The sequence below is a fragment of the Capricornis sumatraensis genome, chromosome 3 (assembly GCF_032405125.1).
Source record: "Capricornis sumatraensis isolate serow.1 chromosome 3, serow.2, whole genome shotgun sequence".
In the NCBI taxonomy this organism is placed as follows: domain Eukaryota; kingdom Metazoa; phylum Chordata; class Mammalia; order Artiodactyla; family Bovidae; genus Capricornis; species Capricornis sumatraensis.
In genome coordinates, this window is record NC_091071.1 from 165,928,953 (window position 1) to 165,954,101 (window position 25,149).

At 52.4% G+C, this 25,149-nt stretch overlaps 3 protein-coding genes across 7 annotated transcripts; all 3 read right to left on the minus strand.

Annotated features, from left to right (window-relative positions):
* Nucleotides 1-187: 187 nt before the first annotated feature.
* On the minus strand, nt 188-2,939 carry IQCC (IQ motif containing C). Its single transcript, XM_068968881.1, has 5 exons — nt 2,898-2,939; nt 2,175-2,318; nt 1,716-1,980; nt 1,378-1,496; nt 188-1,257 (listed from the first exon to the last, which is right to left on the minus strand). The coding sequence occupies exons 1-5, from the start codon at nt 2,937-2,939 to the stop codon at nt 421-423; spliced, it is 1,407 nt and encodes a 468-aa protein (XP_068824982.1). The 3' UTR covers nt 188-420.
* Nucleotides 2,940-3,307: 368 nt separating this feature from the next.
* Nucleotides 3,308-13,771, minus strand: CCDC28B (coiled-coil domain containing 28B). 3 transcript variants are annotated; one of them, XM_068967032.1, is made up of 7 exons: nt 13,716-13,771; nt 7,181-7,244; nt 5,790-5,977; nt 4,512-4,678; nt 4,236-4,429; nt 3,996-4,018; nt 3,308-3,427 (listed from the first exon to the last, which is right to left on the minus strand). In XM_068967032.1, exons 3-7 carry the CDS (start codon nt 5,951-5,953, stop codon nt 3,373-3,375), a joined length of 603 nt encoding a protein of 200 aa, XP_068823133.1. In that variant the 5' UTR covers nt 5,954-5,977; nt 7,181-7,244; nt 13,716-13,771; the 3' UTR covers nt 3,308-3,372. The 3 variants fall into 3 exon arrangements, with proteins under 3 accessions (XP_068823133.1, XP_068823134.1, XP_068823135.1); XM_068967033.1 differs by lacking the exons at nt 5,790-5,977; nt 13,716-13,771 and having other exon boundaries at nt 4,512-4,778; nt 7,181-7,517; XM_068967034.1 differs by lacking the exons at nt 7,181-7,244; nt 13,716-13,771 and having other exon boundaries at nt 4,512-4,778; nt 5,790-5,850.
* Nucleotides 5,957-23,422, minus strand: TXLNA (taxilin alpha). Of its 3 annotated transcripts, XR_011144641.1 has the most exons (13): nt 23,360-23,422; nt 22,638-22,847; nt 21,441-21,779; nt 19,606-19,697; nt 18,861-19,031; nt 17,329-17,523; nt 16,199-16,318; nt 15,890-15,964; nt 15,281-15,373; nt 14,888-14,983; nt 13,716-14,178; nt 7,181-7,244; nt 5,957-5,977 (listed from the first exon to the last, which is right to left on the minus strand). XR_011144641.1 is itself a non-coding variant. In XM_068967029.1 (11 exons), the coding sequence occupies exons 2-11, from the start codon at nt 22,813-22,815 to the stop codon at nt 13,852-13,854; spliced, it is 1,686 nt and encodes a 561-aa protein (XP_068823130.1). In that variant the 5' UTR covers nt 22,816-22,847; nt 23,360-23,422; the 3' UTR covers nt 10,959-13,851. The 3 variants fall into 3 exon arrangements, 2 of the variants coding, with proteins under 2 accessions (XP_068823130.1, XP_068823132.1); XM_068967029.1 differs by lacking the exons at nt 5,957-5,977; nt 7,181-7,244 and having other exon boundaries at nt 10,959-14,178; XM_068967031.1 differs by lacking the exons at nt 5,957-5,977; nt 7,181-7,244; nt 23,360-23,422 and adding an exon at nt 22,930-23,004 and having other exon boundaries at nt 10,959-14,178.
* Nucleotides 23,423-25,149: the final 1,727 nt, after the last annotated feature.

The following is a 25,149-nucleotide window of genomic DNA, read 5'->3' on the forward strand; positions in this document are numbered from 1 at the left end:
CTTGGCCAGCTCTGGAGAGGATGCCCCATGTCAGCAGAAAGTGAACAGGAGGTCCCAGAAGCTTGTCCTGACCAGGGGAAGAAGACAAATACAACCAGGCTCAGAATCTAATGAAAACCTTTATTCTCCATCTTTATTTATTCTCAACCTTTATTCTCCAACTTGACTTGCCCCAGGTTGCTCCCTATCCCCAAATGTGGGTTGAACCACAGGCAGAGGATGAAAGTAGCCTCCTACCTTCTCCCTCTACTGATGCCAGCTCTGTGCTCCAGCTTCTCTTGGCTTCACTAGCCACCAATACCCAGGGGCAGGGGCAGGAGGTACAACTGGAACCAGGGAGCTAGGATGAGGTCCTGTCTCCCTCACTGCCCTTTCATAGCACTGCCCTTTGGAACCCGGTCCTCCCTGGTTCCCCAGGGTCTAGCCTGCTGGTCCTGTTTCCCACTGTCTGCCCCTCCAGTGATCCTCTCCTGTGTGGTCTGACCCTGTGGACAGTTTCTCACGGGGCCTTGACCTACATGGTACAGTCCTCTGGTTTTGCCATCCTTCATCGCTAGATTCACTGGAGGGTCTATCTATGGAGCTTTTATCACTGGGGGTCTGGCCCTTGGGTGGTTTATTCTTCCAGAGATCCAGGCCACCATGCTCTGGCAAAGACCCATCCCAGGTGACATGGTCCTCTGAGACGCCCAACTCTCGTGGCACAGCTCTTTGCCAATCAGGCTCTTTCTGGCATGGCCCCCTGGGAGAGCTGTCTTCAATGTTTGGGTCCTCATGGAGTGTGGGCAGCCGTGTCCTGGCCTTTCCAGGACAGGAGCCCTTAGATTTGAGCTCTTTGTGGCTTTCATCCTCTAGAAGTGTTGTCAGCTGCAGGCAGGTCTCTCCAGAGATCTCTTCTCCACAGTCCTGCTCTTTGGTGAGCCTCTTCCCTGTGGCCTGGTATTCCGATGGTGTGGGCAGCTGTGGCCCAGGCCATCTGTAGGATGGGTCCCTGTACTTGGCCCCAGCAGTTGTTTTATCTGGAGTGGCCAGTCTTTCTGGGAATTTGTGGGGTTGTGATCTGAGCCTCCAGTAGGAGGCATCCACATGGCTTGGCTCTCCAAGGGTCCTGCCTCTGTAGGGCTGGTCTTCCAGCGGTGGGCCTGGTTGTGATCTAGCTTTTTCACAGCTCTGTCCCCCATGATCTTGGTACAAGCTGGGCTCATGTCTGTTCTGGTTCACTTCTGGGGATCTCAGTGTTTGTTTGAGAACTAGGTACTGTTAGAGAAAAGAAGAGACACTGTACCAGGCAGGTCTGCTTGGGCCTGGCAGGAAGCTTTTCCCTCACCACCACCCTTGGCTCTAAATGTGCAAAAAAGGCTGCAAATTAGTGCCTACCTCCTTACGGCTACTGATGGCCTGCTGTAGCCACAGCAGCTCCATGGCCAAGTGGCTGCGGTGGTTCTGGAGCTCCTGGAGCTCAGTCTGGCTGTGGGACAGGCCTGGACCTGCAGCTTCTGTGAAGGAGGATGAAGGGAGAAAGCCTTGAGGGGACAGGCACTGGGCACTGGCCTAGTCCTTAGACCCTGGCACCTTCCCCCTACGCACCCGTAAGTCGCCCCCAACCAGGAGGGAAGAAAGGGATGCAGCTTATCTAGCACAATCCTTTCACTTTTCAGATGGGAATGCTTAGGCCCAGAGGGCAGAGGCTTGGCCTGATCTAGGTAGAGGTGTACCTGGGTTTTTCATCCTTGACACGTCTCTGGTCTCTTGGCTTGGTTTCCTGGTCCTCCTGCTCTGCTCATCCTGAAGCCAGGCACTGGCATCTCTGCAGGGAAGACTGCTGGCGTTTGTGAAGCTCTCTCCTGACTTCTTCAGTAGCATATCCTCCTGGATGGTCTCCTTCTCAGTCTCTTTATGTGCGAAGTGACTCCATAGCTCCTGCTCTGGATTTGGTGCCCTCTCTCTAGCGGCTTTCCAGGTCTGACAGGATTTTGCCTTCTGAGAAATCAAAGGTGTGAGAGCCCCGAGACTAAACCCTCCAAGGATCTGGACATTCTGATTGAGCATACCAATTGATGAGGACTAAGAATTGGGGTGTGAGGAGGTGAGTCTGCTCCCTTTTCCATTGAGGAACGCTTGTCGGCAGGTAATGTGGAATGCCCTTGCCCATTTTACCTCTAGGTGTGTAGTACCTTTGGGAGAAATCGGGGCCTGGGAATCCAGCCCTCAGTCCACTGAAGCGTGCCCAGATCACCGTCGATCTCTCGTACAATAGCTTCATATTCACCTCGAAGACTCTGGAACTGGCGTCGGACCAAGAAGCCCCGGATGCAGGCCTGGTGTGGAGAACGAGGGGAGAGAAAACCCTTATCACTGCAACATGGGGATATCTTGGGGAACGCTCCTGGAGAGGTCATCGGCGTGACTGCAAGAGGGGACCCGGCCCCGGGGAAAGGACAGGTGACGCTGTGCGTTGGGGCTCTGGGGGTTCGAGGGAGTGTGCTGGGCTGCATCCAGCGCAATTCTTCGACTGAAGGCCCTTCCCACCTTTTCCCTGATCGCGTAAGAGCTTGTGGTGGCAGTTGGGGGTGGGGGTGGGGGGACGCGGGAGGATCCGTGCTGCTGCTGCTAAGTCGCTTCAGTCGTGTCCGACTCTTAGCAACTCCATGGACTGCAGCCTACCAGGCTCCTCCGTCCATGGGATTTTCCAGGCAAGTGTACTGGAGTGGGGTGCCACCGCCTTCTCCGAGGATCCGTGGGGTCCCCACATTTTTCAGGCCCGTGGGGTGGGTCGGTAGCTTCGGACGTGGGCACGCGGGCAGGTTACTAGACGTGAGAGCCTCATTTGGTCCATAGGTCCCACCCAGTCCGAGAACCCGTAGGGGGAAATCACAGGCAAGCCTCCCGCCCCGCACCTGCAGCGCCGTCACCTTCCGAACCAACCGCTCCCGCTCCATCCGGGCGCAAACTGACCCGCCCGGCGTCTGCGCAGCGCGTCACCGGCCTGCGCCGCGGGCGGATGGGCTCAGGCCCCGCCCCGCCGTCTCCGTGGCCTCCTTTGGGCTCCAGCCAGGACCGGGCGCGAGGCGGTCCTGGTTCCCACACACCCCGAGCAGCTCCGGGGAATCTAACCGCCCGAGCGGGACCTCCCAAACCAGAAGTGTGTTGCGCAGGGGCGTCCCTGCGAGAGCTGGGGCCCGGGCGCCCCTGCCGAGTAGAAGGCGCAAGAGAGAAGACACACACCGCTTTCTTTCCTTCTGGTTTAATTCCATTCAGTGCCCCCCTCTCCCATAGCACCTGGGGGGGGCCGCGAAACACCCACTCGAGTCCGTAAAAAAGTCACAGTTTGAAGGAAATGAGAATGGACAGTCAAGGCCTGGGTCGTAACACCTACACAGCTGACGGCTCCTCGGGCTCGGCGTTCTCGGCCAGGTGCAGCTTCTGTCTGTGCGGGTCAAGGACTGTGATGCTCTGGACCCCAGGTCCTTCCAGCCCTATTGTCCCGGCCTGCGCAAGCTTAGTTTCCCCAACTGTGCAAAGGGGCGGGGGTCAGGGACTCTGGGGTGGTCCGTGATTTAGGGTTGCAGCCCTTGCTGGCCCCTCTTGCCAGGTGCTTTACCCCCTTCGCTTTTGGTTTAGATCATGCAGGTGTGTGTGCCCTACTTCTCTTAGGACTAGATGAGAGATAATCTGATCAGTAAAAATAATTGTTCAGTGCTGAAAGAATAGGGAGACATCAGACAAGCTTTGTCATAGACTGGTGTAAGCTAAAGTGCCTAAAAATATTTTGGTAAGTACGTAGAACATATTTCCTGCAACCACTATTCTTTCACCTAAAATTTGGGGAATTCTTTCTGCACCTCTACCAGGGTAGGGGGAGTTGGGGACTAATTCTGAAAGGGGTGAGGACGTTGGTTATCTGTAAATATTCCTGCAGGGTGGTGGGGAGGAGGAAGCTGATTTTATATCTGGGAGTGGAGGACACCCACTGTCAAGTTCCCTAGAAAGGATACATAGAATTACTAAGATCTTCCAGCTGTCAACAGAAAGAGAAAGGGGGGTTTCTGTAAGGAGGGCACCAGGCCAAACTCTGGATGTTCTGGGGCTCATCTTCTGGTGGGCGTTGAGAGGCCCAGAGCTTTTGCCTCCATGCACCCCCAGTTTTTCACCTAGGGGCCAGGAATGGTCTTGGAAGCATGCACCCTCCCACCCCCTGGTGCCCTCAGGAACTGAAGCCCCCAGCCCTGACCCACATTGCTAAGCAGCTGGTCCAGGTTGCGGTCAGCCATTGTCTTCTTCTGCTCCTCAGGCAGCCCGTCCGTCACCCCGTCCTCCTCTTCCTCCTCCTCTTCCTCCTCTCCACACACATCTAGGCTGAAGTGCAGCCGGGCCAGCTTCTCCTGCATCTCCCGCACGTGCTCCAACTGCTCGAAGGAGCATTCCTTCCCTGGATAGCACCTGTCAGCTCTGGGAGCAAGCTTGGGACCCACGTCCCAGCCTCCCCCTCCAGCCCCACCCCCAGGACTCACCGAAGGCCTGCAGCCGGCCTGAGTGGAAGTCGTTGAGCAGGTTCAGCAGCCCCCCTTCCATTTCATAGACGTCGGTCACCTCGGTCAGGAAAGAGTGCTGCAGGGGCGTGCCTGCAGAGCCGCCTGCACCTCCTGCCAGCACGGGGCGGCATTTCTCCTTGCCTACCCTGGGTGAGTGGGCGTGGCCATGGTCACAGGGTGGGGGAAGCCAGGTACCCCAGGTCTTTTGTGCCATCTGTCTATGCACTAATTCATCTTTCTATCCACCTGTCAACATAAGTGGATGTTTGTTCTTCTGACCCTGTCTGGGGCACTAGGATGCATTAAGGGAAGCAAGTGGATGAAGAGGGGTGAGGATGAGAGGTCAGAAGAAGTTGTTTTCTTCCAGTGGTACAGCCAGAACCACACCTGGAGCAGGGCTCTTGGGTTCCTGTCTGACCCCTCACTCAATCCTCCTGTGATCACTTGGCCTTACTGGTCCTCAGTGAATTTGGGGACAGTTACTTCCTTATTGCCATGAGAGCCATTTTACCACTTCCAAAAACATTTTTCTGCCCCTCTTGTATATAAAAACCATTTTTTGAATCTTCCATTGCCCACAGGAGAACACTGCACGACCTTCCCAGCTTGGCCTCCATGCCTCTCTAACTGCACTTCCTACTATTCCTGTCCCAGCCCTGAGCTTCCGCTACGCTCACTTGGCCGTGTCCAAACATGCCTCTTAGGCAGGCGGTGCCAAAGGCACAGGGAAACATAGTAATCAGAGGAGGAATGTGTGTTTAGTGGAAGCACTATAGGGTAGACACGCAAGGTAGGGTAGGAGGCGAACTCAAATCGTTTACTTGAGTATCCCCTCACCATTTCCTGGCCCATGACACTCCGGGACCACCAGACCACTTTGTGATTCCTGGAACCTTGCAGGCAATATTTTTCTTCCATACTTCTGCCAGGCAGGCCCCTCCGCTTAGAACAGTCTCTGTCTCCAGTGTGCCCAACAGCCTTCTCTGACTCACTTCTGGAAGTCTGCACACTCCCTGCTCTGAGGTGCATCATCACACTGGGTGATCCCTGTGACCCACCTGGTCTTTTCCCAACACACCTGAAAGTAGGGACTGGGTCTGAATTCTCAGGGGCCAGTGGGGGGAGGGGGAGCCCCAGGGAAGGCATGGATTCCTGCTTAGAAATTATAGGCTAAACCCCACTTTACCTTGCTGCCCACAGGGCTCAGGCCAGAGTTAGGGTCCCTCCCTCCTTGCCCTACTTCCCGTCTGTACCTACCTCTTGAACTTGGTCCGCTGTTTGGGGGATGGCAGGTGAGGGAGTCCCAGGGCCAAGGAGCCACTGTGGCTTGTGGGCACTGGGACCCTGCGTAGTGTGCCTGGGGGCTGGGCTGGCTGGGTCAGACAGGGCTTGGGACTCCTTTTCTTCTTCTTGTCCTCCATTGGATGCTGGCTAGGCCTCAGGCCCTGGGAGGGAGGCAGCCCCACTGAGGTGGTGTGGGCAAAGCCATCCCTCCATCCACCTATCCCTGAGAACTGCAAAGGATGGCCCCAGGACCTTCTGACTGTCCCCTCATCACTCCAGTATGGGCAAGGCCAGGTGCCAGCACCTACTGCTGAGATCACAGCTGTGTATTTGAAAGACCTGTGGCCCAATCCAGGTCTCCTCTGCCCTCGAGCCTTAGCTTGAAACCTAGGTCTTGCCTGAAAGGACTGGACCAGACACTATTCTCGGGCTGCAGCTGCTCCCGGGGTTTCCAGTCCCTGTAGCGGAGGGGGTGGAGCCGGCGGAGGAAATGTAGGGGGAGTCAGGGTGGAAGTGAGCTGGCAGGAGCCCAGCTGGGGTTTAGGGGTGTTTTAATTAGACTCCGGTTCTATTCAGCAACTGCCTGGACAGACCCTGACGAACCTCAGCATAGAAGAGGATCAAAACGTGCATGGGATCACCTGGGAAGACCCCATGTCGGACCCCTAGAGGATGGGCATCAATGGTTGAGCTAGCAGGGCTCAGTCCCCGCATTTAGACACTTGGCATCCTTTCTCTTCCACCCCACCTCCAACGGTAAACACCAGGAGACTCCCGTTAGTTCCCTGGGACAGCCTTCCAGGTGCTTCACCCTCCCCAGTCGGGAAGTCCCCTCTTGGCTGCAGCTGTAGTCAGAGAGGGCCGGGTGGTACGGCAGGGCAGCCGGCAGGCTGGGCCTACAACAAAGGCTGCGCTGAAGCTCGCACCACTCGGCCTCCCTCCCTGCCTGGTCCGCGAAGGTCCCTCGGCCTGAGGTCTGGAGGCCCTTTACGGGCTTTCCCCAAGCTGCTTACTCCCAGGTTCCACCACCAAGCCCGACTCCGCACTCTGGGGTGGCGCCTGGGGCATAAGTATTTAAATCCGCACGCATCAGGCAGGCACTGAGGGGTGTGGTGCTGGGGAAACTAGCGCGTCAAATGCCTGGCCCAGCCCCAGCTTAGTCCAATTAGAGACGCGAGAGAAGAATTACAGCGGGAGCCCCAGCTCCCTAGGAATGCGTGGTGGCGACCTGGGATCTATTTTCCACAATCAGTCTCTAAAGTCGCGTGCCAAAAAGATCTCTCAGCTCGGGAGCCAGGATCCGAAATGGAGCGAGAGATCAGCGTCATTCCGCCTCTGCACCCACCCCCAAGGGGGAAACTAACCTGAAGATTTAGGGTCCGGAGTGATGCTTCCGTCTCGGTTCCCTCCGCCCTCAGCTCTCTTCAACTAGGGAAACGAATGGGTGGAAGCTGAGCTCGCAGTAGGTAATTTGCATTTAAAGAGAAACTGACCTTTTATAGAGTGGAGGGAGTAAGATGGGAGGAGCATCTCCACATTTATTGAGTTGTTTCTTTCACTGGACTTCACGTCTCCATTTGAATTAAGGTGCTGATATTGGTTATGTGAGGACAATCCAAAAAACCCTTTCACTGCCTATCAGTTTAAGAGAGAAGCTACAGTCCCTTGCAAAATGGTGGAAGCTTTGTCAGAAATGGAGGAGAGAAAGGTGGGGAGCTGGGAGATACAGGACTGGAAAAGGTCAGTTTTCATTCCAATCCCAAAGAAAGGCAATGCCAAAGAATGTTCAAACTACTGCGCAATTGAACTCATCTCACATGCTACCAAAGTAATGCTCAAAATTCTCCAAGCTAGGTTTCAACAGTTCGTGAACCAAGAGCTTTCAGATGTTAAAGCTGGATTTACAAAAAGGCAGAGGAACCAGAGATCAAATTGCCAACAACCACTGGATCCTAGAAAAAGCAAGAGAGTTTCAGAAAAACATATACTTTTGCTTCATTGACTGCGCCAAAGCCTTTGACTGTGTGGATCACAACAAACTGGAAAATTCCTAAAGAGGCGGGAATATCAGACCACCTGACCTGCCTCCTTAGAAACCTGTATTCAGATCAAGACAAGAAGCAACAGTTAGAACCGGACATGGAACAACAGACTGGTTCCACTTTGGGAAAGGAGTATGTCAAGACTGTATATTGTCACCCTGCTTATTTAACTTATATGCAGAGTACATCACGCAAAATGCCGGGCTGGATGAAGCACAAGCTGGAATCAAGATTGCCGGGGGAGAAATATCAATAACCTCAGATATGCAGATGACATCACCCTAATGGCAGAAAGCAAAGAGGAACTAAAGAGCCTCTTGATGAAGGTGAAAGAGTGAGAGTGAAAAAGTTGGTTTAAGACTCAACATCCAAAAAACGAAGATCATGGCATCTAGTCCCATCACTTCATGGCAAATAGATGGGGAAACAATGGAAATGGAAACAGTGACAGACTTTATTTTCTTGGGCTCCAAAATCACTGCAGATGGTGACTTCATGAAATTGAGACACTTGCTCCTTGGAAGAAAAGCTATGACAAATCTAGAAGGCATATTAAAAAGCAGATAGTGCTTTGCCGACAAAGGTCTGTCTAATCAAAGCTATGGTTTTTCCAATAGTCATGTATGGATGTGAGAGTTGAACTATAAAGAAGGCTGAGCACTGAAGAACTGATGCTTTTGAATGTGTTGCAGAAGACTTTTGAGAGTCCCTTGGACTGCAAGGAGATCCAACCAGTCCATTCTAAAGGAGATCAGTCCTGGGTGTTCATTGGAAGGACTGATGCTGAAGCTGAAACTCCAATACTTTGGCCACCTCATGCGAAGAGTTGACTCATTGGAAAAGACCTTGATGCTGGGAGGGATTGGGGGCAGGAGGAGAAGGGGATGACAGAGGATGAGATGGCTGGATGGCATCACTGACTTGAAGGACATGAGTTTGAGTGAACTCTGGGAGTTGGTGATGGACAGGGAGGCCTGGCGTGCTGCAATTCATGGGGTCGCAGAGTCGGACACGACTGAGCGACTGAACTGAACTGGACTGCAAGGAGAAACCTGTCAATCCTAAAAGAAATCAATCCTGAGCATTCATTGGAAGTACTGAACCTGAAGCTCCCATACTTTGGCCACCTGATGGGAGGAAGTGACTCATTGGAAAAGATTCTGATGTTAGGAAAGATTGAAAGTAGAAGAAGGGGACGACAGAGGATGAGATGGTTGGATGGCATCACTGACTCAATGGACAGGAGTCTGAGCAAGCTCTGGGAGCTGGTGAAGGACAGGGTTGCCTGGCATGCTGCAGTCCATGGGGTCAAAAAGAGTTGGACACAACTGAGTAACTGAACAACGACAAATATGAAACACAAAAAGCAGCAGCAGAAACTGCAAGAGAAGACAACCATCTTTCAAGTGAGTCCAGGCCCCCTATTATGCATTTTATGTATCCTTTTAACAATCCTGAAGGAAGGTAGTCATTGTCCCGTTATACTAAAGGTCAACAATATTCTTTTGAGGGTAATACCACTCCCTCCAGAGCACCCATTCTGGTAGGCAATGGGGGTGTGTTCAGCCATTCACGAAATGACAAGACCAAGCCTACCCTCTCCCCACCCCCAGGCCTAGGGGATACGTGTGGGGAGCATCAGGTCAGAGCAAACCCAGCACTTGACACCAGTCCCCAGGAGGGAAACCTGAGTATCTGATGAAGGCTGAGCCAGCGCTGCTGGTGCTGCCCCAAGAGGCCAGATCAATGGGGCAGCTATTAAAAGACCAGTCAGAAGCTCCCAGCTCAGGTCTCTTGAGAAGCATCTAATGCAACAGGAGGCTGCCCTGCAGTCTCAGATAACTGCCCCAGGGCCAGCACACCACCACCACACCTACCTACCCCTCCCCCCACCCCACCCCCACTGAGCAGGAGCATCTTTCTCAGGCCTGGGCCTCACTGAGTTCCAGAGGGGTGGGCACCCTTTCCAAAGGCACCTCACTGGGGCTCTTTCCCAGGTGCTTCTAACATCTAGACTGCTCCAGAAGGGAAGACATTAAGACTTCAACAATCACTGTGGACACATAAGCCTGTGGAAGCTGGTGGGAAGGACACTTGTCTCTGCTGTGTGGCAATTATTCATATGTAATCCTTTGGGCAAGACCAGCACAGGTGAACAGGATGCTGGGTGAGGTACCAGTAAGCTGTCTCCCTTACAGGAGTCTCAACTTTTACACCTTGCCTTGGGTGGGTGAACAGGAGTTAAGAAACACACCAATTCATAAGCATTAAGTGCAGATTCTGGTCTTGGAATGGAAAGCATGAAATCAAAGGGACCTGGAGGTTCCTGTGTATTCTCTTGGCTGGGCCAGTGCCAGAGATACAACCCACGGTGGACAGGCCCAGTGGCGATGGCGGCAGCATCCACTCCCCTTAATTTGGGCCCCACTAGTTGGCCTATGCCAAACTCTCTAGTCTCCCCTCTTTGTGCCTTCCTCATAGACTTGACTGATTCGTATTTAAACTTCAGTGGCTCCTTCTCTCTAGACCTACCCCAGATTCCTTAGCCTGGCACAGGGGCTCATGGTGGTTTGGCTGGTCTCATTTCCTCCCACTACCCTCCAGTGCACCCGCTTTGCCAAATCAACCACTTCCTCACTAAATGTTGAACTTCCACTTGCCTTTTGGGTCCTAAGGCTCTTCTGGGATCTAACTCTATCCCCTTGGTGAAGGGAACAGGACCTCTTCTCTGCTCCCACAGCACAACCAACTTTTCTGTATCTAAAAGCACCTTTCCTCCTCACTAGCCCATGAACTCTGAGGGCAGGGACAAGTTTTGATGGGAAAAAATCATATATATCTGATGAGCATCATGCCAACTTTGCCAAAGGCCCTGCTGAGGCAGTTGAAGAGAATCTGCTAGTGTCCTAAGCCTGCGGTGACTGCTGGAAGGCAGGAGGGCACCCTGGAAGGTGCACGATACCAGGGCAGAACCAGAAATGTCACAGATCTGGACACATCAGTGATGGCCAGATGGATCCAGAAGTAGCAAAGGACCACGAAGGTTGGAAGAGAAAAACTAAGGCAACAGACTCTTTATTTAATGTGGTTTTAAAATACATCAAGTCCCTGGCTGTTGTGAATACCAAAAGGAGACAAAAAAGCTGTCAGCACAGCTTCAAACAAATCTGGACGGCCAGGTTGGGCCATAAGGGAAGCAGTATAGGGACAGAAGGCAGCACCCCTCCCCCAGGCAGGTGCCTGGCTGTCCCTAGGGTGACCTCCTCTGTGCTGTGCAAGGTGGGAGGGCTGGAGCAGCAGCAGGAGAACCACCTCAGCAGGCTTGGGCCCCCCTGCCGCAGACACCAGGGTGGGGAAATAACCATCCTTTACAGACATAACATTCTCTCATAGAAAGTGCCTGAGCGCAGCCCATGGTCCAAAAACCTCACGGAAAACAAACCTTTTAAAAAGTGCTGCTGCCACCTCTCAGCATCTGGTGGACACGAAGCTCTCAGCTGGACAAGACCCTGAACACAAGTTACTGTCAGCAGAGCCTCACCCGCGGTGGCCCCCTAGAGGAAAAGCTAGCAACCTAAGAAACCAACACAGCTCTTGGTCCAAAAACTGAGGTCATGGGCATGAGACCTGCCCCAGTCATGGATAGGCCACCTCTGCATCTGGCCCAGGACCCTGACTGGTGTGGGCAGCACCCAGGAACCTGGGCTGACTTTGGAAAGCAGAGCAAGCAGAGCAGCTGTAGTGATTAAGAAGATTTGGTCAACAGAGAATGGGACCCCACCTACAGCCTGGCCTCGATGGCTACAGACGGACAGCTGAGCTGAGAGCAGAGCATCTACCCTGCACAGCTGGGGCCACCTTGCTCACCAAGCAGCTATTCTTGGCTTCTGAAGACTCTAACTTGCCACACCATACTGGGCTCTGGCAGTCCCCTCCCTGCCAACACTGTAGGCTTTAAGAGGTAGCTGAAGTGGGGCAGGTGACCCTGTGGGCCACTGCTGGCCTCCCTGCTCTTTGAAGGGGGCAGGCAGAAACTTCTGCCTCTTCCCGTGCTTCCTTAGCCCAGCAAACCCTGTTGGCAGCTCCTCTGTTCCTCAGCAGAGCAGGATCTCAGCCAAAGATGGCAAACAGGTCTCAACACTCACACTGGCTGCTGGGGGAATCTTGAGAAATGAGGGTATACCAGGAATGTAACAGGAAATACTCAGATGATTAGTGGTACCACCCATGGATGAAGAGGGGAAATGGTGTGTCATTCATTTGCCATCTCTGGTTTAAGTCCTAACATAATTCAGGAGTACTTCACACTCGTTAAGAACCTTATCACCTGAGGGATATAAGAGCTGTTAAGAGTGGGCTGTTAAAAAAAAAGAGCGGGCTGTTTGTGGAAGATGAAGGGAGCTGTAAGACAATGAACTAACTTCGAGGAAATACAGCAAGAAGCAAAAACTCATCCACTCAATCCATCTTGGTCTATGGCTTCCAGCTACAATGAAGCTGAGGCCCAGCTGGAGATGGGGTTATGGTACCCCAAACCCAGCGTACCCCTGCTTCCTGATGCCAGACTCATACATTCTGCTGTCCCAGAAGTGTTTTGTACAAACACTGGCTAATGCGCTGGCAAGTTTGCAAACAGTAGGTGTTTCAGAGTGCAGCGTAGCATGTGTGAGGGGTGGGAGTTGGGGTACAGAAGAAACAGACACAACCATCTGTAGCCATTCTGCGGACTTCTGGGGCTCAGCCAATGGCCAAGTCTCATTCTTATCCATTAGCTGTTGGACAAGACCTGGGGGCTCTCACACAGGAACAAGTAGGATGACTAGGAGGGCATATCTCAGCTCTTATTATGTGGGTAACCAAATCAGGGCAAATCTCAAAAAAGAATGCACATTGTGGGCATGGATATATGAAGCAGACTCATCAAGCCAAGGGGATGGTTGGACCCAGGGCCCGGCATCTGCCGCGTGGAGACAGCAGTGATGGCATCAGCAGTGGCCACCCAGGACTGAAGCCACCGGTAAGCTTGTGGCAAACCCATGGGGACCCTTGCCTTTCTCTCACTATAAATAATCTGACTTCATCAAGCAGGAAACCTAAGCACCAGTGTGGCCAAGGTGCCAGGCAGGGTGCTGAGGCAGGTGGGGCGCTAGAGGCCAGAGGCCCAGGCACCACCACTAGGCACCCCTTCCTCCTCAGAAGATCCTCAATATAAACACTGCCATGTGCAAAACAAACACAAAGGAAGCAAAACCCCAAACCTTCAGGAAGAATCCTTTGGGTGATCTCTTGTCCATCATTTGTGCAGGCTAGAGAGGCACCTGTGAATGATAAGGCTACTGCGAAGCATCATTGGCCTGGTCCTGGCACCACCAGCACGCAGGGGAAGCGGCACCTGAGGGGCTCCCTACCAGCACGTCACCCTGCACAGAGCATGCTCCAGGTCCCTTGTCCTAGGCAGGGAAGCAGTCCGATCACCAGCTCCAAGTGCTCTGTCAAGGCTCTGCCTGGAGGCCCCTTTTCCAGGGAAGCAAAGGAGCTTCCAGGGGAGCTGGGAGAGCTGGAGCTGCCCAAGTCCCGCTAACAGGAGAAACACAGTCATGGCCTGGGTGTGTCACCCGTCATGAGCTCTGAAGGGCAGGGAGGGAGGGGTGAGCCTCACATCAGGCAGGGGAAAGCTCAAGACACTTGTCCTGCCAGCTTCCTGTGACGGCAGCTCCCCTTTAAGATGCTTCAGCTCACAGAAGAGGCACTGACTTGATGTGTACACACCCCCACCTGTGATGCAAGCCTGTTTTACACTTACAGATATATAAATGTATGAGGCCTTGCACATATGCCGTATGTATGCAGGACTGACCCATAAAATCCAAAACTGCAGAGTCAGATGTCAGCCAGGTCAGAGCACCCTGGGCCTCAGCGGCGGGAGCCTTGCACAGGCTGGGCCTGGCTGAGTGGCTCGCTCCCTTCCCAGAGCACCCCCTGGCATGGGCACCCTAGGCGGTGATGGAGGTGGGTTCCTGGGGCCCCGTTTGGCCTGAAGGGTCTGTGCTCAGTGCTCCAGGGCAGCAAGGAGCTTCTGTGGCCCTCGGGGAGCTCGGTGTTTGAACCCTGGGCCCCTCGCCACCCTGTTCCTTAGAGGCATTGGCAGCCTCTGCCCTTCGCTCAGGGCCACTGTCAGTGAGGGGAGCCTGGCCACCAGCACTCAGGTCCTGCACCCTCTTGTTCAGGTCATTGCGCTCTGACTGCAGCGCTCGGCACAGCTTCTCCAGCCGCTGGATTTTCACCTGCAGGCCCTCCAGCTCTTTGTCCCGTAGTGTTTTCTAGGGAGAGAAATGGGGCCTTCAGTTTCATGTCATCAACCGCCCACCCACCGCCAATTGGTAGAAAACATTCACCATTCACATTTTAACAACGCTGGGCACTGGCCAGAGTCAAAAGCTGGCCCCTTTTGAGTAAACAGTCTTGGTTTATGCTGAGACATGGCTGCCAGCTGGAGACAGGTGTGGTATAGAGAAGGGGCATGGCTTGGAGGTGATGGATTCCTCTGTTTATTCACCACATGGCCTTAGCAAGTGCTTGGCTTTTGAGTCTGTTGCCTTATCAGTTAGCCTGGACTACTAACATCACCTCACAGATCTTGAGAGCGCTCAATGAGCTGGGGCACCCACACACACAGCAGGGTCTGGCGCACAGCAGCCTCACCGTCAATTACTTTCTCCTCCTTCCCTTCAAGCCACAAAATCAAATTATCTGCACGGCTCTGCATGCCAGCTGCACACACGTCGGCAACCCTTGCTTTCTCTGCTGTTTCCCCCTTTCTTCCATTTGCTCTCTTTGCTTCCACTACAGACCCATCACTAAGCTCACTACCTCCCTTGAGGAGACGGCTGGTGCCTCTGGACTTGGACAGACACGCGCATGAATCCCAGCTCCACTCGGGGCTCACTGCATCCTTCTTGGTAGAAAGTACAGGAAAGGGCCAAGAATTTCACACACCCCCAGCCCGGCTGCACACCGTACTCAGCCCACCTCCTCAGCCATCTCAAGCAGGGCCTTGTTGCTGCTCTCCCACCGGGACCGGTACATGGTGGTTTCTTTTTCCAGCTTCTTGATCTTCTTAGTCATCTGGGTTATGTGACACAGAAGGAAATGATCAGGAGGTCAGGCGATTTGTGCATCTGTGTCTCCAAGGTGGGAAACCGTCCCAAGGGGGCGAGATCAGCGCTTTCTGAGCCACCCCAGGGTGTATCCAGGTAAATACGGCCCACTCTTAGCCCTCTATGGTATCAATCACATATTATTGTAAACAGTGCCACATGAAGCACTCCAGGGATGGGGGCTTCCTGAAGGCAGGCCCAGTGTTCAATTCAGAATGAAGCTGCTTGCACCCCCATAGCCACCCACAATCTGGACCACAGTTACCTTTTCCATCTCCTGTTTGAATGTGGTGAACACCTCACTGCTTTTGGAAAGAGTGTTCTGGAACTCCTCAAACTTCTCAGTGTACAGGGCAAGCTGGGTGAGAGAGAAGCCCACAAGTAAGACTGGGCTTTTCTGGAGGGCACTTCTGGTCAACACACTCAGACCCACCCTTAGCCCCCTGACCCAACAATTCTGTGGAGATACCAGTTTTCCTTAAAACAAACAAGAAAAACCCCATCTATTTGGAAGGATAGAATCTAAAATGTTAAGCCTAAAAAGTAGGACTGGGGGTAATTTATATATTTCCTGTAATGTTCCTTTTCAAACTCTTCTTCCAAAATGAAGTCTAATTACATAATTAAAATCACCTGTTCTGTCTCCGCCTCCTCAAAAGGAATACAACACTTTGGACCAGGAACAAGTCCTTCTAGCTTGCCTTCCCACCTGATCACCACCACATAGGTGCCAGCCAGGTTCAGAGAGAACAAAGGCTTGGCAAGGTCACGCAGGAGTCAAGGTGGGCCTAGAATGAGGGTCCCACTTCCCTCCCCCCGGATGGGGCTCAGCTTGGGGACCATGGAGGCACAGGGGGAGGCTACACAGTCTCACCTGCTGTTTCAGGTGGGTCTCCTGCTGCTTCATCAGCTCGCACATCCTCTGGGACTCCACAGCCTCTTTGAGAAGCTATTTCCGAGACAGGACCGCAGATTCCATCAGAAGCCCCTAGAGGCTGCATCTGGACTGTTTTAGCCATACGCACCACGACCCCCGAGGCTTCCTGCTCTTAGATGGTTTCTGAGCTAGCAGTGCTCTGGCCTAACCAGACAACCACCTCTCCCGGGCACACCTAACTGTGAGCTGAGCCAGAACCCGACCCACCTCCTCCCAGAACCCCCACCCCTGGGGCCTGAGCCTCACAAAATCCTTCTCCCGCTGGTGCCTCTCCTCTGCCTCCTTCAGCATCTCCTGGGCCTGCTGGAGCTTGGCGTCCACCAGCTGCTGCTGCAGGTCCTTGTGTTTGAAGACTTTGTCAATGTGCTGCAGGAAAGCATTGTCGGGGGTGGGTGTGTGGTTTCCATCTGTCAGGAGCTTTTCTTGGGGAGGCCCAATAGCTACAGGATGCTCCGCATGCAGAGACCAGGGTGCTGCCCAGTGTCCCACTTCAGCATGACATGCTGGGCTCCCATGTGTCCCACAGGTTGTGGGCCCCAAGTCCCTGGAAGGTCTACTTCCCAACCTCACCTTGTTTCTTTCCCACTGAGTCAGTCTGGCATGAGCACGGGATGAGATCACCTCCCAGGAAGCCAAGTAACAGATACACTTAAACCTTCAGCCTCATTACTCCACTGGACTGAGAACCCGCACTTTTGTAGCCCAACTCCCTAGTAAATGGGAGTACCAGGGGGAAAGGAGAGGGAAGTGGAAGAGGGCCCTTCCAAGAGACAGTGTGCAGGGACCCAAAGAGAGGGATTCGAGTGCCTGGGACAGCAGTCAACACCAGTCAAGGGAGTGACGCCCTGCCCTTTCAGGTGGCGGGGGCAGCAAAGCAGCAAGTAACTGGAGGGCACAGCCCCCAGAGTCGATGACTGAACACAGGTCCAGCTCCTACCCTGTGATTCCAAATTCTAAAATACTCTGAAAACTGAAACTGCCTTAAGTAGGCAGAAAAACTTGACCCATATCACTGTAGGGCTAATTATAAACCTAGGTGAGAATACTCACAAGTTTAACTACATAAGCATTAACGTGTCCAGTTGGGTGCTGCCACAAATCCCTGCTGGGATGCGACAAAATACATGACCCGTGAATGTAACTCCAGTTCAGAACGTGGACAGTTTCACTCCCAAAGACACCTGGCCCTACAGTTCAGGACAGGGCACTGTGGATCCGGCTGTGTGGTCACAAGCAAGATTCCTCTCATCACCTCAGTTCCTCCTCTAGATCCCTCCCAGCCTAAGAAGGGAGAATGGGCGAAGGGATGAAGCCTGGAAAGTGCTGCCTGGTGCTGGCACCCGCCCAGACCCCTCCATCCCCAGGCGACCCCTGACCTCCTCCCGCAGCTCATACTGCTCGATCAGCTTCTTGAGCCTCTCAGCCAGCTCCACGTTCTCCTGGCGCAGCTTGGAATTGCGCTCATTGTGCTGTTCCATCTGCAGCTGGATGTCGTTCAGCGTCACCTGGAAGTGTGAGGTCACTTCCTTGCGCTTCTCCTCCTCCTCCCGGGCCCGCTGCACGCCTTCTTCCTGGGCAGAGAAGTCACCCCCAGCTCCATCATCCACCGCTCCCAGCCTCACAGGGCTCTCCCACCAGTCCACGGATGCTCTTTCCCAGTAGCCCTCCCTGCTCTCCCAGTGAGGAGGAGCCAGGCTCTAAAGAGATGTCAAGCAATGGGGGCTACTAACGGACCCCTCTGTAAACAGGTGGCATCAAGCCAGAGACTCCCTAGGAAAATGTAGGTTTACAAGTAAGTGCCTTTCTAAATAAATCTGGATCTCCTGAAGCCTACTTTTCCTGGTCTCAGAATAAGTTTGGAGGATCTATTAGTCTCAGTTAAATGTGCTTTCATCTGTGACCCCCTCACCCTGACCAAGTAGTTAAAATTCAGTAATACCCAGGGTTGGTAGGGTTGTGCAGAATTAGGCACTTGGACAGTGTTGGTGGGAAGGCAAAATCTACTAAGATTAAAATTTGATACTCTTTGACCTAGACATTTCACTTCTGAGATTCAGCCTATGGATAAATCCTATATAATTAGCCAGGGATATATATAAAAAGAATTCTCACTGTAGCTCTGTAACAGAGAAAAACTGGAAACAACACAGAACACACTAACTAGGGTACTGACTAAATGCAGTGTATCCATATAATGCCACCGTTAAAAGGAATGGGACAGGCTTATATAAACGATAGGGAAAGATGAGGCACTGAGAAAACGGAATAGGCTATGAAACAATATATGTACAATAATTTCACTAAAAAACAAAACTATGTTACATTTTATACTAAGGAAACTTACAAGGCTATGCTTAAACCTACATATAAGCAGGTTTGTTTCCCATTAGTTTCTACTGGGGCTGGGGTTGAGGATGGTGGGCAATAATTACCTTTGATTTATTAGACTTTTGTCACCTTTTACTCTCTATCACATCTATATTAAATTTATAACATTTTAAAACATACAGTAAAACTGAGCAAAACAAGTTGCAAAACATGCTTACTGATGCAAAGTTTTAAAGAAACACAAAGGGTATATTTAACGATCTGGAGGTCACAGTACTGACCAAGCCTTAATCAGACTGACCCCATCCTGGGTGAAGCACAGCAAGGACAAAGGCCTGACTGACAGCCCTCCAGGAGAAGAGCTGCTCCCCGGGACTCTATGGAATGGAGAAACCTGAAGCCCCTTGTCCGGATTCCCTCAGCACCTTAACCTTTACCTCACCTAATACAAGTGCACGTCAAGTGGTAAAGCAGCTCTAAGGCACAGCGTCACTGAGGAAATCTCTATCCCAAAGCACGTGCTACTTTTAGGGGGAAAGCTACTGAAGACGAGTGAGGTCAGGAAAAGTGGATGCCCCACCTTGAGGGAGCGGTTATGGCGCTGCAGCTCGCGGCAGAGGCTCTCGAGCTTGCTGCGGGCCAGGACGGCCTTGCTGTGCTCGCCGCGCAGGTGGTCCTTCTCCTGCACCAGCTGGCTCTGCTTCTTCTGCAAGAGCTTCATCTGCTTCTGGGAGTTCCGGTGTTCTTCCAGCTGGAGACAGGGACAGAGGAAGAGCCCTGTGGGAACTCAGGGTCTCCAGAGTTGACCCAACTCCAGCCACTGCAGCTCAGGTTAGACACTATGATGGTGGGTCACACACTGCCCCCAATAACCCCAAGGGCCCCATGTCAAGGATACAGAAATGGATGCTGAGGACCGACCAGCAGAGGCTCACAGTCAGCAGATGCCAGTTTCTCTCCAAGCTGTGACTCCAGATTCAAAGCTTGTAAGACTCTCCAACCACGACATTTGCCCAACTTTCTCCACAGACCAGCCCACCTGCTACCCTCTTCCTTATATACAGCAACAGACTTGGATTCCTCATTTCTCTCCTCAATATGATTCTGAGTATCATGTTGGCCTTTTCATTACTGACAGATAATCCTTCTGCTTCCTGGCCTCACACCTTCATCTCCTTCTAAGACCCAGTTCTTTCCCAGTTCAGCTCAGCTCCCCTCCTATAAGCTTATTCAGCACCATAGGAAGAAATATAATGCAACTTGCGGTAGTTAAAAATGTGCCACCCTCCCAGGGCAGGGAGGGTGTATGAAGGGGAAGCACTGACCAGCTCAGCATACTTCTTGCACAGAGCTGCGAGCTTCTCCTCAGGGGTACTCAGCGTGTTCAGCGTCTGCATCAGTAATGTGATCTCCTTTCCTGAAAAGCACGGGGAGCAAAGGCATGTACCTTCTTTTCTAGAGGCCCCCTTTGGGTTTGGGCCCACTATTCTCACCTATCAGATGTTACATTTCCGTTTGGTGACCTGGCTGCCTTCCCTGCTCTTCTGTGTGCCTCAGGAACACTGGGACCCACTCAGTTCTGCCCACCAGTATAGCCCCAGGACCATCCTGAGTGCCCACCACAGAGGACACACTCAACAAATACTTATTCAGTGAAGGACTGAGGGAGTTCCCTGACAGTCCAGTGGTTAGGGCTCCACGTGTTTACTACCAAGGGTGCAGATTCAATCTCTGGTCAGGGAACCAAGATCCCGCAAGCCACGCAGTGCAGCCAAAACAATCAATGAATCAATCCACCCATTACACAAAGATCTTTATAAAAAAGACAAAAAAAAAGAATGAGTCTCTATGAAATCTCAGAGATGAGCACCAGGAGTGGGAGAAAGAAAACTGCCTGCTCTACCTACAGGTGAAAAAAAGGTATCCCACCTGTGAATTCAGTGCTGTTTCAATGCAAAGTAGGGCTTCCTTGGTGGTTCAGCGGTAAAGAATCCGCCTGCAATGCAGGAGACCTGGGTTTGATCCCTGGGTTGGGAAGATCCCCCGGAGAAGGAAAAGGCTACCCACTCCAGTATTCTGGCCTGGAGAAGTCCATGGACTGTACAGTCCATGGGGCTGTGAAGAGTCGGACACGACTGAGCGACTTTCACTTTCAATGCAAAGAAAGCCCTTCTGAAAAAGGAAGGACACAAAAGGAATAGGTCTCCTCAAGAACAGCACTTCAGTCAACAGAGGCAGCCAACAGTGTACTTTAAAATGACTATACCCCTGCCAATAAATAAATATACCTTTCGATATCTGATCATAAGATAAAAAAAAAAACCTACACACTTCTTTAAATTAGGATAACAAGGAGGGGGTGGGGGAGTAGTGACCCCATAAGATGTGGGTATAATATCACCTTGCTTCTTTAACCCACTCACTCTCCATCCCCACCCAAGTGACTCCTCCACTGCCTGTGCCTGAGTCAGAGGGGGCCACCATGCAAAGCACTGTGACAGGTTCCTAAGTGTCAACCCCCGGATGCTCTGAGAGACCAATGCAGAGAATGCAAATCGTTGGCACACAGGCCAAATCCAACCCACAGATGGGTTTTGTTTGGCTTCTATCCTATTAGTTGCCAACTGTTACAAATCTAGAGATTTCACATAACTCTATATTTGTGGCTAAAAAAGGCAGCCAGCTACAGTTCTAACATACTACCAACTCACTGGGACCAGGTGGCAGTCAAGCCTTTGGATAAATGAGGTATTCTCTTGGTCTCCTGGGGCCCTCTGGCTAAGCTTAACTTATTTTTCAACTCTGGTCTAGTCCAATTCTCTTATTGTGTAGAGAAGTGAAAACTAAGGAACAGAGAGGAGAACTGTCTTGCCTAAGGTCACACAGCAAATTAGAAATGGTGATGGCACAGGATGCCTACTGGTGACTCCTGCTTCCCATCTTCTCAAAGAGTATATTGGACTTTGGTTTGCACTTGTTCCCCTAATGCAATGAACAACCGCACACCTCTACATGATGGCCCCACTGTCGCAGCTTTGATTAGACTATGTGGTTTGGCAGCTCTGGAAGTCAGGTTTCTTCTGAATCCTTGCAGAGTGGGCTGGCCCAGGTATGTCAGGTCCAAACTCCCTCCCCTCACAAGTAGCTGTTCTCTGCTCACCCAGACCCTTGGCTTTCTTCTTCTCCTGTGGCCTTCGGTGGTCTCGGTCTACGACCTCATCACTGGTCCGGATCTCGTCCGGGCCTGGCTCCCCCTTGGAGATCTCCTTCTCACCATTGACTACTGGAGTCTCTGGCTCAGGCTCCCCATTCCTTGAGGCATAGGTCCGGGACTTCTCTGCATCTTCGGGTTCAGCAGGCTCACCCTGTGCCACATCCTCACCTGGGGCCCCCTGACTGTTGTCCACACAGTATGTACTGAGGATGTCTTCCAGCTGGCGGCTCAACTCCTCAGAGACATCACAGAGGGCTCCAGACTGAGCACTCTTGGCTTGTGCTCCTACAGGAGAGGATGAAGGGCAGAGAGGGAAATAAGATGGTTAGGTCGCTGGTTGGGATTTTTCAGGCCCAAACATATTGGTTTGGGTAAATGTTGCCTAAATTCTCTAAGCCTTAGTTTACTTCCCTATAAGCCAACTATTTCTCACTACTCTCCAACCACGCTTATTTTGAGCATAAAAGAAATCAACTAAGCAGACCATCCAATACACAGGGGTGGCATCATGTAGCAGGAACTCTACATCTCAACTCTAGTCCATTCCCTTCTCCACCCTGCCAATGTTGCCTCTTGATATTAAAAAAGTTCCAGGGAATTCCCTGGCAGTCCAGTGGTTAGGACTCTGGGCTTCACGGGGTGAGGGGAGGTTCCATCCCTGGTAGGAACTAAGATCCTGCAAGCCACTGGGTGCTGTCTTAAAAAAAAAAAAAAACAGTTCGGAGGAGACAGTGCTTTGGGAAATCAAGTTTTCTCTTTACTTTCTTCAAGTAATAAATCCTTCTCTGGGAGAGGAAAAAAAAAAAAGCACCAGAAATGCCTCAAGTATAAACATCAGTTACCCACTTGTGAATGAGGTGTTTCTAACCTGGATTTGCTGGTTGGGAGTCTCATCTGACTGCCAACCTCAACCTGACTTAATCCTGTCAGAGCCTTGTCTGGAGGTCTGCCCCTGTGCTTTGAATGGGAGGCTGTATCCACTCCCCAGCGCCTGGTGGGGGCTGCGCAGACTCAGCATTGGCCTCCTCTCCACATTTCCTCTCTGCTGGGTAAACAGTGGCCTGGGCCTCTAATTCCAGAAGCTAGACCGGCGCGCCACAAACTCCTCCCCCTGCGCATTGGAAAAGCAGAGCTGGCACACACCCTCTGCCTTCCCTGCAGCCTGGCTAGTGGAACCTTCAGGTTCTGTCGCAGGAGCCGACTGGCTGGGCCTCCCCTGGGCTCCCTCAGGTCCTGCTTCCGGTTGCCCCGGAGTGTTTTTGGGGTTGGAAGTGTTGCCTGATTGCTTGGCAGGCCCATTCTTTTTGTCTTGGTTCTTCATTGTAGTTTGCAATGTCAGGTTAGGAGCAGATCCTATGGAAACAAACACATTGCTATTTTCCAGACTTGGATCAGAAATCTCAGTATCAGGGGGCGCGCGAAGCTTGAAACAAACCGGCAGGCCTTCACCGGAGGGAGTCAGCGGTTCTCCCAGTCTCTGGTCTGTCCGGTGTGCCCAGCCAGGCCTCCTTTTTCCAGAAGTCACTTCCCAGCACAACACTGGCCCCTCACCACAGGCCGCACGCGGAACAGGCTCAAGGCCCGGGACTGACGTGGCGGGACGCTGGATTCCCGGTTCCTCCCCGCCTCTCTGGCCCCACGTGGGCGCACCCCCGTCGCGCGCGCGCAGCCACCCACACCCCGCGCGCCCAAGAGCCGCGCGCGCCCCCGCGCGCATGCGCACAGGCCACACCCCGCCCCCCCCCCCGCCGCCCCCAGGCCCGAGCCGTCACATTGAACCCGCGCGATTCCCCGCACCGGCCAAAACCATCTGAGACCACAGACCCTCTGCTCGCGTTGTTCCCCCTAGCCGCCGCCGTACGCACCCCCACCGCCGACACCCCGACGGCTTCGCCCGCTCTGGCCTCGCACCGGAAACCCTGGATAACTGCTGCCGGCAGAGCCTCCTGCTCGCGCCGCAGCCAATCAATAGCCCGCGCTAGCGCGGGGCTTGCTGGGAAAGATGCAGCGAAGGCGGCCTCCGAGGAGGGTGAGTTGGAAAGGCGGGGGAGGGAAAGGACTACACGTCCCTCCATGCATCGGGGCTAACCCCTGACTCCCAAGATGCAATAGGGCTCCAGTCCTCGGAGCCGCAGACCCAGGAGGTCCGAAAGGAGCCAGTCATTGTGCACAAATACTCACGTCAACCTCATTTCTATCACGTAGAAGCTATGATTCAGCTCCTAGAGCCTTCCGGCTGGCTACTTTTTTCTGCACGCCTCCACTACCCCGTCCCTCCTGCTGTGAACATCTGTGTGTGTGTGTGTGTGTGTGTGTGTCTGTGCTTAGTCGCCCAGTCGTGTCCGACTCTTGCGACCCCACAGACTAACCTGCCAGGCTCCTCTGTCCATGTGAACATCTGTGACTGTCTAGGAACTCTGAGGAGTAGGTGGAGAATACTGGGCTGGGCATCAGACCTGTATTTCAGTCCCAGCTGCATCACTAATTTGCTGTGTGACTGGGCATTCTTTTCCTTCCCAGGACTTCAGTTTCTGTATTCAAATAGAAGTTTTTAATAGTTTTTTTTTTTCTTAAACGTTAGTTTCCCCAGTATCTCAAATACTGTAACTTTTGTTATTCCCAATTTACAGCTGTGGACTGTAAGACACAGGTTAGGTATCTTGTCCAAAGTTACATCGCTAGTGACTGATGAGGGCAGATTCAAAGCCAGGAAATTTGGCACCCATCCTAATTATCGGACTACCTGCCTCTTACTCAGAATAACCACCCATGGTAGGCCTTCCTTGAGGATGAATCAAGATAACTTGGAAAGTAACTTATTTTTCCATCTTCATTACCAGCTCGAGTCGCTCTTTGGAAGGTACTGAGGGTGCCCTGCCAGGGGGAATTTGGCCTCAGCAGATTCGAGTGTTTTCTCTGCCTGGCACACCATCTACAAAGTTCCAGTTGCACTGGGGCTAAAGAGGAAAAAAAGCCAAGCTTTTCTCCTTATGAGACCACAAGACAAATGTGAGACTGACTGCAATACTTGATCCGTTTGTCTATTAGTGAAATAAAAGGCAACAACCTGTGTGCTGGATTAAATGCCTAACTGGTATGGCTTCTGTTTCCAGCCAGTCCTATCCATGCCGTCAGCCTTTTTCATTCCATCTATACTTTTACTATTTCCAGAACTTCCTAGGTTTTTGTAGGTGCTGTTCTACCTTCCAAAATTCCCTTCTTGGCAAAACAAAATCTTTTGAGGCCCACCAAACTCAAAGGCCACTTCAGAGCCTTTTCAGTTCTCTGCAGTTTGTTTCAGCTTTCTAGGTCTGGACAGAGTTCTGTTCCAGCATTAGTAGGGAGGTGTTGAGATTATTTGCTTACAAGTCACTGAACATCGCAAGAACTGTTGGCTATAAGCTCTACTCCTAAAGCCTAACATCAGTCTAGGGGCTGAGATGGCAGAGAATATTTTGAATTATTTTGCGAATTGGGCATTGTTTTAGAGCTCTTCAGTTCAGTCGCTCAGTTGTGTCAGACTCTTTGTGACCCTATGGACTGTAGCACGCCAGGCTTCCCTGCCTATCACCAACTCCTGGAGCTTGGCTCAAACTCACGTGCACTCTGTTGTCCCCTTCTCCTCCTGCCTTCAATCGTTCCCAGCATCAGGGTC